General features: G+C 51.7%; 1 protein-coding gene across 1 annotated transcript; it reads right to left on the reverse strand.

Moving 5' to 3' along the window:
- Positions 1-1,891: 1,891 nt before the first annotated feature.
- LOC129694249 (uncharacterized) lies at positions 1,892-13,583 on the reverse strand. The gene is made up of 8 exons (XM_055630963.1): positions 13,569-13,583; positions 13,103-13,400; positions 11,071-11,261; positions 9,788-9,878; positions 7,931-8,113; positions 6,051-6,180; positions 5,423-5,501; positions 1,892-3,692 (listed from the first exon to the last, which is right to left on the reverse strand). The coding sequence occupies exons 1-8, from the start codon at positions 13,581-13,583 to the stop codon at positions 3,531-3,533; spliced, it is 1,149 nt and encodes a 382-aa protein (XP_055486938.1). The 3' UTR covers positions 1,892-3,530.
- Positions 13,584-15,047: the final 1,464 nt, after the last annotated feature.

The following is a 15,047-nucleotide window of genomic DNA, read 5'->3' on the forward strand; positions in this document are numbered from 1 at the left end:
TCTGCCACAGAAGGTAGTTGAGGCCACACAGTTCATTGGCTATATTTAAGAGGGAGTTAGATGTGGCCCTTGTGGCTAAGGGGATCAGGGGGTATGGAGAGAAGGCAGGTACGGGATACTGAGTTGGATGATCAGCCATGATCATATTGAATGGCGGTGCAGGCTCGAAGGGCCGAATGGCCTCTACTCCTGTACCTATTTTCTATGTTTCTATGTCTGAGTGGGAATGGGAGGGGGAGTTGAGTGTTGAGCAACCGGGAGGTCAGTCTGCTGGGAGAACTCAGAGGGTCAGGCAGCATCAGAATGGTTGCTGCTGTTCCAGATTCCAGCATCTGCCGTCCCATGTGATCCCAGTTTGCCAAATCATCTGACTTCCCTTTTCACTCAGCGTTCAACCCCCGCAAACAGAATTAGCCGGTCGGTCGCTCATCTTAAAGAAATGTTACTGAACAACACGGCTGCCTCACAGCGCCAGAGACCCAGGTTCCATCCTGGCTGCGGGTGCAGTCTAGTGCACAGTTTGTACATTCTCCCCGTGACCTGCGTGGGTGTTCTCTGGATGCTTTCGTCCTTCCTCGGATATTGCTCTCATTGCAAATGTATCCTGGCCAGCCCCCTCGAGTTTGTGCTGTGGTTCCACACTCAAGCCCAGACCATCGCACAACCCAACCTGGGACCTATGTGGGGGTATTGTATGCCTTTCACTTAGTATGGGAACTCACATGTCACTGTACTGTACCTTAATTGGTTAAGTGACAATGAATGCAAACTTGAACTTGAAATTCTTTTCTCGAGTTACGCCATTTACAACGGAGACGAGGAAACACTTTTTCCTCACAGAGAGTGGTGAGTCTGTGGAATTCTCTGCCTCAGAGGGCGGTGGAGGCCGGTTCTCTGGATGCTTTCAAGAGAGAGCTAGATAGGGCTCGTAAAGATAGCGGAGTCAGGGGGATATGGGGAGAAGGCAGGAACGGGGTTACTGATTGGGGATGATCAGCCGTGATCACATTGAAGGGCCGAATGGCCTACTCCTGCACCTATTGTCTATTGCTATTGAGTTCTGAGCGAGTTAGGGTGAGCTTGGAGAGGGTACAATGGGTTTGTTGCTTGCCGTGTGGGGGGTAGGGGGGGGGTGGAGATAGAGGGTGCAGTGGAGGGAGGGGTCAGGTGTAAGGAGCAAGGGGGTGGGGGGAGAATGATAGAAAGAGACAGAGACAGAGGCACAGGCAGCAGGTTGAGAAGGGTTAAGTGCAGATCGCACGGCTTTGGCTCTCTCTAGATATTACTTATTCCTTGTTCTTTACCACTATTTTGATTGCAAGCAGCTTATGGGTGATATTCCAGGCGTCTCGGGTAGAAACAGTAGGGGAGCTGGCAAGGACTGGTTGGACATCTGATCCCAATTATTACAGAATCTATGGGTCAGTAAGAAGCCTTTCAGCGGCGGTTTAGTTGAGAGATACAGCGTGCAAACAGGCCCTTCGGCCCACCCAGTCCGTGCCAACCAGCAAATCACCCGTTCACACTAATTCTATGCTACGCCCCAGGGACAATTTACAGTAGGTTGGGGCATTTTTCTAGCCTTATGAAAAATGTCCACGAGTAAAAAAGGTCGTGAATTAAGTCGTGAAAGTGGGACAGGCCCTTAACCATGAATTCCTGATCTTCCAATCTACCTCATTGCAGCCCTTGCACTTTTTTAAAAAAAAAACTCTGCACTTTCTCTGACACGGCACTGTTTATTTTCTCTTATGTAACAGGAAAAATGAATATTTTTCACCCTACCTCAGCGCAGGTGACAATAACAAACCAATACTTTTGGGAAAAGCGTGGAATCGCAAATCCTGTACCCAACGAGCAGGAAGTCGCCGACCCTGGGAACGCAAAAATACACACCAGCGTGAAAGTTGTTTTTTAAAAATAGTTCTACAAAGTTTTATTATATAAAATCCATATTAAAATAAGGCACTTATGATAATTACAAAAATCACATACACACACACACACACACATAAATAAATATAAACTCACAGAAATCAGGGAACAAAGAGAATGAGACAAAAATCACCTGGGATGGAAGAAATTAGGTTCATCCGGCACAAAACCTTTGGATAGAAGATATTAAGTGCTAAGAGTTAAATAGTGTTAGGCGTTTGAAGAGGGGGAAAATACTGCACGTAAAACAGAAGGAAGCTTCTTTAAGACTATCCAAAGACTTATTTAATAGACTTCAGTTGGACAGAGTCCTATGTTGAGTCAAAACAGACACAGAATGTTGGAGCAATTCAGCGGGTCAGGCAACATCTCTGGAGAACAGGGAGAGGTGGCGTTTTGGGTCAGGACCCTTTTTCAGAACTCTCCCCGAAGAAGGGACCTGAGCCAAAACATGGCCTATCCATGTTCTCCAGAGATGCTGCCTGTGCCGCTGAGTTACTCCAGCACTATCCAGCCCTTTGGGATAGAGAGCTGTTTGGTCGAATTTGAGAGCCGGTGGTGGGGACATGATTCTGGGGAGGATGGACAAGGGAGAACATGATGGAAACTGCACCCCAGGCGAGACCTTCGACTGCACAGTGGGGGGGGACACAGGCTGCCAGTACAGACACGAGGTGTCACAATCTCCATCGGGAGGGGAGTCAACCTAAAAGCAGAATGTCGCAACCTCCTGTAAATCTGCTGAACACTCTGAGGTGGCCGTTCGTTCATAGAAACAGTAGCACCGGTTATGCTTGCGGGAGTCTGACTTGGGGGCCCCTTCGAGCTTTAACCCCGGCTAAGACGACTGGCGCTTGGGCCATCGTTTCTTGGCCGATGAAGGAATATTTTCTCCCGGTTGGGACGAAACAGCGGCCGGAATAAAAGGGGAATTTGGTCAAAAAATAGACTGTTCCGTAAATGATGCAAATCGAGATTTTAAACCAAAACAATGCCGTGATTTGCGTGCGATGGTAAATGTTATGGAAACGCAGCATTTAATTTATGATCAGGTTAAACTGCCAGTAGATGAGACTTAAGCCGGCAGGAAAACAAGAGGCACATTTTCCAACTGTGCCCGTCGCTCTCGAACCACCACTCTCAGACCACTCGCTCCTGATCATCAACCGCAGAGCACCGTTGCCGTGACCCGGCACAACCGGACCGTGAGACCAATGAGGAAACTGGGCGGCTGAAGCGAGGACGAGAAGCAAGAGAAAGAGACGCCAATGAGATGTGTTGGAAGCAGCGATGAATGGAACGGGCTGCAGCTGAGAGCAACAATATCTCGTCTTCCAAATTCCCGTTTGACCGCCAACGTATCTCGTCTTCCAAATTCAACCCTGACATTGCCGGACGGATTGGCACCGTACAAATTATTTTTGTGCCGACTCTTATGAAAAGTTGAAACAATCCGGCATTGCTGGTTAAAGATCCTTCTACGACAGGTCCTGGCAGCTCACAGAGGCTGCCGAGAGAGGGCCCAGGCCTTCAGGAAGACAGTGCCTCACGGTTCAGTATCCAGAATTCGTTGAGCGGGTCACTCCACAGCCTGACTATCTCCATATCGCCGTCCTGGCTTCTCTGCTGCTGCCTCCTCCTCCTCCCTGATGCGCCACCACCGCCGGTCTCTTCTTTTCTTTGCCAGGGTTAGGGCGGTGGTGTTCTGGCGGGTTGGCATTGAGGAGTTTCTGGGCAGAGGGCTGAGCCGGTAAACCCTGAGTGGGGGGGAAAAAAATAAATAAAGTAGGGCAGAGGTTCACAAACAAGACCGCTTGTTAAAGACAAAATCTAATTGATGGGACGTGAGGCCCGCAGAGAAGAACAGAGTCCTGCCTGCCCGCCTGTTTTACATTAGGCAGCATGGTGGAGCAGAGGTAGAGTTGCAGCCTCACAACCCCAGGTTCGAAGATAGGTACAGGATACTGAGTTGGATGATCAGCCATGGTCACATTGAATGGCGGTGCAGGCTTGAAGGGCCGAATGGCCTCTACTCCTGCACTTTTTTCTATGTTTCTAGGACAGACACAAAATGCTGCATTAACTGAGCGGGACAGGCAGCATCTCTGGGGAGAAGGAACGGGTGACGTTTCGGGTCGAGACCCATCATTCCAGATACGGGCTACCTTTTGAGTGAAAATAAATTGTCCTTAAAGTCCCTCTACATCTCTCCACCCTCACCTTCAGCCTGTGCCCTGCAGCTTTGGAATAGTCTAGCCTTGGGGAGGGGGGGGGGGAAAAGAACTGTGAGCATTCATTTTGTCCATGCCCTTAATGAATGCATACAACTCGATAGGGTGGAATCCAGCCAGACTTGACAGATCACCTTCACACACGATGGGAGAGTTGCTTCTTCAGACTTTCCCTCCATCAGACATAGAAACAGGATTAGGCCACTCAGCCCATTGAGCCGACAATAGACAATAGACAATAGGTGTAGGAGTAGAGGCCATTCGGCCCTTCGAACCTGCACCACCATTCAATGTGATCATGGCTGATCATCCCCAATCAATACCCCGTTCCTGCCTTCCCCCCCCATATCCCCTGACTCCGCTATTTTTAAGAGCCCTATTTACCTCTCTCTTGAAAGTATCCAGAGAACCGGCCTCCACCGCCCTCTCTGAGGCAGAGAATTCCACACTCAACACTCTGTGTGAGAAAAAGTGTTTCCTCGTCTCCGTTCTAAATGTGTGTGGCCCCTGGTTCTGGACACCCCCCCCAACATCGGGAACATGTTTCCTGCCTCTAGTGTGTCCAAACCCTTAGCAATCTTGTTTAAGAAGGAACTGCAGATGCTGGAGAATCGAAGGTTACACAAAAAAGCTGGAGAAACTCAGCGGGTGCAGCAGCATCTATGGAGCGAAGGAAATAGGCAACGTTTCGGGCTGAAACCCTTCATCAGACGGTGTCTTATCTGTTTCAACCTTAACAATCTTATATGTTTCAACTGTGCCATTCGATCATGGCTGATCTATCTTCCCCTCTCAGCCCCATTCTCCTGCCTTTACCCCTGGTTAGAAACATAGAAAAAGTAGGTGCAGGAGTAGGCCATTCGGCCCTTCGAGCCTGCACCGCCATTCAATATGATCATGGCTGATCATCCAACTCAGTGTCCCGTACCTGCCTTCTCTCCATACCCCCTGATCCCCTTAGCCACAAGAGCCACATCTAACTCCCTCTTAAATATAGCCAATGAACTGTGGCCTCAACTACCCTCTGTGGCAGAGAGTTTAAGAGATTCACCACTCTCTGTGTGAAAAAAGTTCTTCTCATCTCGGTTTTAAAGGATTTCCCCCTTATCCTTAAGCTGTGACCCCTTGTCCTGGACTTCCCCAACATCGGGAACAATCTTCCTGCATCTAGCCTGTCCAACCCCTTAAGAATTTTGTAAGTTTCTATAAGATCCCCTCTCAATCTTCTAAATTCTAGAGAGTATAAACCAAGTCACCTCTTTCTTTGTCATTGGCTTTAACGTGCGACTCTGGTTCTGTTGAGTCGAGGAAGTCAGACTCTCTGGTCCCACTGGCCTGAAACATAAGAGACATTTTAGTTTCAAGATAGTTTAGAGATAACTAAACAAAAGTTTAGAGATACAACGCGGAAACAGGCCCGTTCACCGAGTCCGCGGCGATCCGTGTACTATCCTACACACACTTGGGGCAATTTACACATTTACTGTCCATATGGAGTTTGAATGTTTGTTCTTCCTGTGACCGCGTGGATTTTCTCCAGGTGCTCCGGGTTTCTCCCACGTCCCAGTGATGTGCAGGATTGGAGGTTAATTGGCTTGTGTAAAATGATCCTGATGAGTGCAGGATAGAATGAATACAGGGCGATCGTTGGTGGGTGCGGCCCATCCTGTTTCCACGCTGTATCTCTAAACTAAACCACACCAAAGTCTTGGACAAGGAGTGGCCTTCCTACAATGCTACTCTCATTAAAACCATTGCCTCCAACTCCTCCCAGCAACATCTCATACGAAAGGAGATGTGAACGTCACGGGTTTGGAGTTTCAGTAACGCAAGAGTCCGGCTGTTGTGCGTATGTGCGCGCTCGCTGCTGGCAGCTGCACCAACCTATCGTCCTGGTGGTCCCTCAGGTAGGTGAAGAGCTCGTCCATGGAGGGCACTGGGCAGTCCGGCGCGCCGTTGTACACGCGCAGCAGTCTCGAGAGCTCCCCAACCTGCTTGGGTGACAGCACACCACCTGCGGAGGAGGGGAAAGAGCAGTGTCTCAACAAGGGTGATTCAGCGCTGGAATGTACAGTTGAAAACATTAGCGACGCAGTGGTGCTGGTTTCCGACGGGAATGTTCCTTAAGGGCCTGTTCCACTTACGCAACCTTTTCGGCGAATGCCGGCTCCCTTCATAGATCGCCGGAAATTTCCAACATGTTGGAAATTCAGCGGCGACCAGAAGAACGATACGACTCTTTGGGTGACTCGGAGAGACTACTCACGGGGTGAAGCCTGTATGGTCGTGAGTAGTCGCCCAAAGAGTCGTACTTTGTTCTGGTCACCGCTGGATTTTCAACATGTTGGAAATTTTCGGCCACCTGTAAAGACCTATGATGGGTGCCGGCAGTCGCCGAAAAAGTCGCGTAAGTGGGACAGGCCCTTTACAATGCCATGTACGACAGTGATCGCAACTTCTACTGAAGTGTGGACGGCCGTTGGCTCGCTAGGAGCTCATCCGCCCTTTGACAGGTCTTGTTTTTGGTCCTGCTGGGGGTCCACAGCCCCCTCCTCACCTGGCAAAACAGGTGGGGGAAGACGGTTTAGTCACCGACTATCCGACCATGGAGCAGGTAGCACGGGGTTATATGGTGACCCTTGGCGGGGGGGGGGGGGGGGGGGGGGGGGGGGGGGGGTCACAGGAAGGTACAGACAGGCCCTTCAGCAAACTCACCCCGACCTGACGTGAAGTTTAAAGTTTAGAGATACAGTGCGGTCACAGGAAGAACATACAAACTCCGTACAGACAGGCCCTTCAGCAAACTGTGCCCGTACCGACTAGCACATTAACACTACCCCACACACACGTTGAACAATTTTGTGCATCTTATACCAAGCCAATTCACCTAAAAACCTGTATGTCTTTAGAGTGTGGAAGGAACCCACACAATTCACAGGGAGAACGTATCAACTCCGTACAGACGGCACCTGTGGTCAGGATCAAACCCAGGACTCTGGCGCTGTGAGGCTGTAGCTCTACCGTTGCGCCACCGTGTCGCTTATGCATCAGGGATTAGATTAGAATCCACCAGAGATCTGCCCTGGAACTCTCTCTGAGGCCAGTTCATATTTAAGAGGGAGTTAGATGTGGCCCTGGCAGCTCATGGCGAATGGTGCAGGCTCGAACGAATGGCCTACTCCTGCACCTAATTCTATGTTTCTATGTATGTTTCTGGCACTGGCACACTAACACACAGTCACTATTAGTTTTAGCTTTCAGAGATGCAACGTGGAAACAGGACCTTCGGCCCACCGAGTCCTTGCCGAGCCCATACACTGGTCCTATATCCTACACACGGGGGGGGCAACTTACAGACGGACAATTAACCTACAAACCCGCACGCCTTTGGAGTGTGGGAGGAAACCAGAGCACCCGGAGAAAACCCACGCAGGTCACGGGAAGGGCGTGCAAACTCCGTAGGGACAGCAGCCGTGGTCTGTCTTTATAAGGCAGCAGTAACTCCACCGATTTGTCACTGTGCCGCTTAAATGTTGCACTTTTGCCGATCACATTTATTCTCAAAGTTATCAGTCATCGTCATTTTCAAATGCCTGGGCTAACACGGAACTGTGCAGCAGGGTAATACCTACCCTGCAGACCCTGGCCCCGGGACCACCAGCCCTCCTCCCCACCCACCCTACTTCCAGCAACTCCCACCCCCCCCCCCCCGCCCCCCCCCCCCCTCCCCGGCAGCCCCCCGCCCCCCCCGCCCGTCGATGTACCTGCTTTGAGGGGGTGCTGGGGCGGGTGCCCGCGCTGTGTGGGCACCGACTCCGTGCGGCCGACCTTGACCTTGACCTTGTGGACGGCGCTGCCCGCGGTCCGCCCGCTCGACAACTGCCCGGTGGGCTGGGGCCTGACCCCGTCCCGGCCGCTGGGCTCGTCCGGCAACGCCGTGGGGCCCGCTGACAACAGCAGGGAGAAGACTCTCAGATTCAGAGGCAGGCTCACCCCGTCAGCCACAGCCACAGCCGCAGCCGCCCGCGGAGAGAGCTGAAGTCATCCGCTGTTGTAGTTTCAGTGTTAGCGATACAGCGAGTCTGCACTGACCAGCGATCACCCCGTACACTAGCTCTTTCCTACATGTACCATCTTTGCGCTGACTGGATACATGTGATAATAACAAACTCCACTGAACACATTAGGGACAATTTACAATTTACAGAAGCCAATTAACCTACAAACCTGTACGTCTTTGGCGTATGGGACGAAACCGGAGCACCCGGAGAAGTTTTTACATTTACACCAAGCCAATTAACCTACAAACCTGCACGTCTTTGGAATGTGGGAGGAAACCGGAGCACCCGGAGATAACCCACGCGGTCACGGGGAGAATGTAAAAACTCCATACAGACAGCACCCGTAGTTAGGATCGAACCCGGGTCTCTGGTGCTGTGAGGCAGCCACTCTACCACTGCGCCACCGTGGCTGCACCAGGCTTAGAGCTAGTGTATTGTAGACTGTACCAGACTCAGAGCTAGTGTATTGTAGACTGTACCAGACTCAGGGCTAGTGTATTGTAGACTGTACCAGACTCAGAGCTAGTGTATTGTAGACTGTACCAGACTCAGAGCTAGTGTATTATAGACTGTACCAGACTCACAGCTAGTGTATTGTAGACTGTACCAGACTCAGTACCAGCTAGTGTATTGTAGACTGTACCAGACTCAGAGCTAGTGTATTGTAGACTGCACCAGACTCAGAGCTAGTGTATTGTAGACTGTACCAGACTCAGAGCTAGTGTATTGTAGACTGTACCAGACTCAGAGCTAGTGTATTGTAGACTGTACCAGACTCAGAGCTAGTGTATTTGTAGACTGTAGTATTATTGTAGACTGTACCAGACTCAGAGCTAGTGTATTGTAGACTGTACCAGACTCAGAGCTAGTGTATTGTAGACTGTACCAGACTCAGAGCTAGTGTATTGTAGACTGCACCAGACTCAGAGCTAGTGTATTGTAGACTGCACCAGACTCAGAGCTAGTGTATTGTAGACTGCACCAGACTCGGAGCTAGTGTATTGTAGACTGCACCAGACTCAGAGCTAGTGTATTGTAGACTGTACCAGACTCAGAGCTTGTGTATTGTAGACTGTACCACTCAGAGCTAGTGTATTGTGGACTGTACCAGACTCAGAGCTAGTGTATTGTAGACAGTACCAGACTCAGAGCTGGTGTATTGTAGACTGTACCAGACTCAGAGCTAGTGTATTGTAGACTGTACCAGACTCAGAGCTAGTGTATTGTAGACTGCACCAGACTCAGAGCTAGTGTATTGTGGATTCTACCAGGCTCAGGGCTAGACAAACGACAAAGGACTCCTGGCAAGATCACACAGGAGCGTGGCGACTCTTTGCCAGCCGTTCCTCCTAGAGGAGGATCTATTATCCTACACTACAATCGCCCCACTATCTTTAATCTCTATCCCAAATGTAACACTATACCCTGCAGCCTCTCCTCGCGGCGCGATGAACAGCTCGATTGTACACCTGAACGGTATAATTTGGATGGACAGCATGCAAACAAATCCTTTCACTGAATGGTGACACAGGTGATAATAACAAGGCAACAGAACCTTACCTTTCTGGGTTTCAGCCTCCTGTGGTGTTATGTTGAGTGTCTCTGCATCTGAGCTGGTGTCCACAGGTTCACTCGGAGATCGGTCCAAAAGCTTGGAGACAGAACGTCGTGGCTTTAGTTTTACGTTTGTTCAGTTTGGAGGTAGAGCACGGAAACAGGCCCTTCGACCCATCGTGTCTGCGCCGACTTACAAAATTCTTAAGGGGTTGGACAGGCTAGATGCAGGAAGATTGTTCCCGATGTTAGGGAAGTCCAGGACAAGGGGTCACAGCTTAAGGATAAGGGGAAAATCCTTTAAAACTGAGATGAGAAGAACTTTTTTCACACAGAGAGTGGTGAATCTCTGGAACTCTCTGCCACAGAGGGTAGTTGAGGCCAGTTCATTGGCTATATTTAAGAGGGAGTTAGATGTGGCCCTTGTGGCTAAGGGGATCAGGGGGTATGGAGAGAAGGCAGGTACGGGATACTGAGTTGGATGATCTGCCATGATCATATTGAATGGCGGTGCAGGCTCGAAGGGCCGAATGGCCTACTCCTGCACCTAATTTCTATGTTTCTATGACTAGTACGCTGGCACTAACTAACTCACTCACCACACACACACACACACACACACACACACACACACACACACACACAGGATGACGGGACTGTCATACCTTGAAAGAATGGAGCGGCTGGGCTTGTATACTCTGGAGAAGGGCGAGAGGGAATCTAACTGAAACATATAAGATTATTAAGGGTTTGGACAAGCCAGAGGCAGGAAACATGTTCCCGATGTTGGGGGAAGTCCAGAACCAGGAGCCACAGTTTAAGAATAAGGGGTAGATCATTTAGAACGGAGATGAGGAAACACTTTTTCACCCAGAGTTGTGAATCCGTGGAATTCTCTGCAGTGGAGGCCAATTCTCTGGATGCATTCAAGAGAGTCAAATAGATCTCTTAAAAATAGCAGAGTCAGGGGATATGGGGAGAAGGCAGGAACGGGGTACCGATTGGGGATGATCAGCCAATTGAATGGTGGTGCTGACTCGAAGGGCCGAATGGCCTACTCCTGCACCTATTGTCTATTGTCTGCCTAATCCTCTTTGGAGAGCACTGTTTGGCACCTTTGCCACCCCCTTTCTTCCCCCCCCCCCCAGTTTATTTATTTTTTTGCCATCGGTTGGAAGCTGCATACTAAATCTCGTTGCACTGATGTGCAATGACAATAAAATATATTATTATTATTATTATTGTTATTATGCATGGATGTGGTCTCCTGGGAGGAGGGTGACACCTACCATCTGGATGTAGTACTGCAGCTCACTCCCCCGAGGGCTCTGGTCCTGGAAGGATTGCCCAGCCGACGAGTCCAGGCTGCTGTCCGCCGTGGTGCCACCCTCGCCCGGCCGCTGGTACTGGGCATCTGCAGCGGGCACGGCCTGCGTGAACGGGTGCTCGGCTAGCTCCTCGTGGTGGGGGCCGGGGGCTGCTGCGGGAACAACGGGGGGGGGGGGGAGAGAAGAGAGAAGCGATGAACTCCTGGCATGCTCCCTGAACCCCACATGTGCTCCCGATTCGTCAGGGTGGGGGCTGCGGGAAGTACGGGGGGGCGGAGAAAAGGGGTCGCCAACATTCTCACTCACAAATAAGGGTCAGAAGGTCAAAATACGGGTCATATTCCCGACGGCAATTCGTTGAAGATTTAGAAGATTGAGAGGGGATCTTATAGAAACTTACAAAATTCTTAAGGGGTTGGACAGGCTAGATGCAGGAAGATTGTTCCCGATGTTAGGGAAGTCCAGGACAAGGGGTCACAGCTTAAGGATAAAGGGGGAAATCCTTTAAAACCGAGATGAGAAGAACTTTTTTCACGCAGAGAGTGGTGAATCTCTGGAACTCTCTGCCACAGAGGGTAGTTGAGGCCAGTTCATTGGCTATATTTAAGAGGGAGTTAGATGTGGCCCTTGTGGCTAAGGGGATCAGGGGGTATGGAGAGAAGGCAGGTACGGGATACTGGGTTGGATGATCAGCCATGATCATATTGAATGGTGGTGCAGGCTCGAAGGGCCAAATGGCCTACTCCTGCACCTAATTTCTATGTTTCTATGTTTCTATGTTGACCGACTGGGCCGTGGCTGGGTGAATGATGAGTTGGCCCCGGGTGCTGGACTGCACACACATAGCCCAGCCGGTGGGCCAGCTGAGGAGTTTTGGTCTGAGCCGCGCAAAGTCCAGCACCCCCGTCCAACTCATGAACCGATGATCGGCCACGAGAAGGAGGGGTGGTGGTGGTGGTGTCGGCTGTAAGCGAAGGACAGCTGGCTGGGCTGCCGACCGACGGGGCCACGGGCGAGGCGCTGCTGCTGCTGCACTCCATGGGCTGCACTACGTCGGGACAGGTAGTCCCCTCGACCCGAGTAGTAGCAGTCAAATAGGAAACAAGGGCGGTCCTGAACTCCTGGTAGACTCCCTGGACCCCAACTTGTGCCAGCTGCATCAAGGTGGGGGGACTAAGGTCTACGGGATGAACAGGAGTAGATGGGGGGGGGAAGAGGTGAACTACCAGCAGACTCCTCAACCCCACGTACTGCCAGCTGGTCAGGGTGGGGGTCGAGGCGGTGAAATCCCAGCAGGCTGAAGCCCACCCGTGCCATCTCCTCAAGGTGGGGGTTGCAGGAAGATCGGGAGGGTGGGGGGGGGTCTCGACCCAAAACGTCGCCCCTTCCTTCTCTCCATAGATGCTGCCTGTCCCGCTGAGTTACTCTGGCATTTCGTGTCTACCTTGGGCAGACGTGGGTTGTTTTCCCTGGAGGGAATTGGTGGTCTAGGTGCCCTGAGCCCCCAGTGTGGGTTGACGATCCCGCCGTTCCGGGGGTCAGAGGGGCAGCGAGGGAGGGAATGTCGGCGGGGAGTGGGTTTAACTGGTGAAAATTGCCCAACGCATCACCGGTTCCTCGCTCCCCTCCATTGAGTCTGTCCAAAGCAAGCGCTGTCTGCGGAGGGCGCTCAGCATCGCCAAGGACTGCTCTCCCCCCAACCATGGACTGTTTACCCTCCTACCATCCGGGAGGCGCTACAGGTCTTTCCGTTGCCGAACCAGCAGGTCGAGGAACAGCTTGGCTTTCCGGCGGCTGTCACTCTACTCAACAACTTACCTCGGTGACTGCCTGCACCCCCCCCCCCCCCCCCCCGGACACTTATTATTATTATTCAAACGCGTTTGCTATGTCGCTCTTCCGGGAGATGCTAAATGCATTTCGTTGTCTCTGTACGTACACTGACAATGACAATTAAAATTGAATCTCCGTGCTGAATCTGAATTAACGTTACCTGTAACGGTCTCGTCCACCTGGGGCTCCAGGGGCTGGAAGCTGGCGTGGCTGAGGAAGCTATAGTTGAGGATCTGGCTGAGGTCCTCCACGCGGTGGGTGTTGGCCGGCAGAGGGGGCATCGCCCGCTGGCTCTGGCCCTGCCGGTTCACCGCGGCCGGCAGCGGCTTGGCATCAACGACCGCGCACCGTGGCTCCGGGACTTCCGGGCGGCGAGAGGCCTGCACCGCGGGCTGCAAGGGAATGCACGCCGGCGGGAATCCGGCACGCGAAGTCCCGGCTCTCCGGCAGCTGTACCGCTCTCCATCCAGAATTCAGAATGCGGCTGGTACTCGCTAGAATCAGAAGATTGCGGGGGGGGTCTCCCCCATAGAAATTAGGTGCCAGCGGTAGGCCATTCGGAGCAGGAGGAGGGGGCACGCATTCAATACCATCATGGCTGATCATCCAACTCAGAGCACCCGTACCTGTCTTCTCTCCATGCCGTACTGAGGTCCCGACGCACATCTAACTCCCTCTTAAATATAGGTAGAACGGGCCTCAACTACCGTGCTGTGGCAGAGAGTTCCAGAGATTCACCACTCAGAGTGTGCACGCTAGAATTCAGAATCTTGGCCTGTAAAGGATTTCCCCCAGATCCTTCAGCTGTGCGGCTTGTCCTGGACTCCCCAACATCAGAAGAGTCCTGCATTCTTATCTTATAGAAACTTACAAAATTCTTAAGGGGTTGGACAGGCTAGATGCAGGAAAATTATTCCCGATGTTGGGGAAGTCCAGAACTAGGGGTCACACAGTTTAAGGATAAGAGGGAAATCTTTTAGGACCGAGATGAGAAAATCATTTTTTTTACACAGGATAAGGATAAGGGGGAAATCTTTTGTGGAATTCTCTGCCACAGAAGGTAGTTGAGGCCACACAGTTCATTGGCTATGTTTAAGAGGGAGTTAGATGTGGAACCTTGTGGCTAAAGGGATCAGGGGGTATGGAGAGAAGGCAGGTACAGGATACTGAGTTGGATGATCATATCGAATGGCGGTGCAGACTGGAACGGCCGAAGGAGGGGGGGGGGGGGGGGGGTGGGGAGGAGGGGGGTGCGGGGGATGGATTGGGGATGGAGGGGCAGATGGTGGGAGGGGGAGGGGGGTGCTGGGTGGAAGGGGAGAGAGGGGAGAGAGGGAGAGAGGGGAGAGAGGGGTTGGGGACAGGGATGAGGGGGGAGGGGGGAGGGGGGGAGGGGGGGGGGGAGAGAGAGAGAGAAACACACACACACACACACACACAGCTTGACTACAACCCGCCCACCAAACAATCCACCATGGGAGAACAGGGCATTTTGAGAGGGTGTTCTCATGAGTGGGGGAGTCTAGGACCAGAGGGTGCAGCCTCGGGATACAAGGACGCACCTTTAGAAAGGAGATGAAGAGGAATTAAGAGATTCAGAAGGTGGTGTGTGGTCCAGTGGTGAAAAGAGAGAAGGAGGAAAAAAAGAGGGGGAGGGAGAGAATATATCCATGTGGCCCAGGAGTGGCATGGTCGCTGCCTCACAGCACCAGAGACCCGGGTTCCATCCAGACCACGGTTGCTGTCTGTACGGAGTTTGTACGATCTCCCCGTGACCGCGTGGTTTGTCTCCAGGTTCTCCGGTATCCAACCAAACTCCAAAGGCATGCGGATTTGTAGGTTAATTGGCTTATGGAAATTGTCAATAGTTTAGTTTAGAGATACAGCGTGGAAACAGGCTGCTTCGGCCCAGCGGGTCCGCGCCGACCAGCGATCCCCGCACACTAACATTATCCTACACACACACACAAGGGATAATTTTTACATTTACCAAAGCCAATTAACCTACAAATCTGCACTTCTTTGGAGTGTGGGAAGAAACCGAAGATCTGGGAGAAAAACTGTGCAGGTGATGAGGAGAACGTGCAAACTCCATACAGACAGCA

The sequence above is a fragment of the Leucoraja erinacea genome, unplaced genomic scaffold (assembly GCF_028641065.1).
Source record: "Leucoraja erinacea ecotype New England unplaced genomic scaffold, Leri_hhj_1 Leri_58S, whole genome shotgun sequence".
Lineage (NCBI taxonomy): Eukaryota > Metazoa > Chordata > Chondrichthyes > Rajiformes > Rajidae > Leucoraja > Leucoraja erinaceus.

Bases quoted from the DNA above. Each gene is read 5' to 3' on its own strand.
- LOC129694249 (XM_055630963.1), bottom strand. The intron at 9,879-11,070 runs GTAGGTGTCACC...TCTGTCTCCAAG, and splicing joins TGCAGTACTACATCCAGATG to CTTTTGGACCGATCTCCGAG. The intron at 8,114-9,787 runs GTAAGGTTCTGT...TGCTGTTGTCAG, and splicing joins GGAGGCTGAAACCCAGAAAG to CGGGCCCCACGGCGTTGCCG.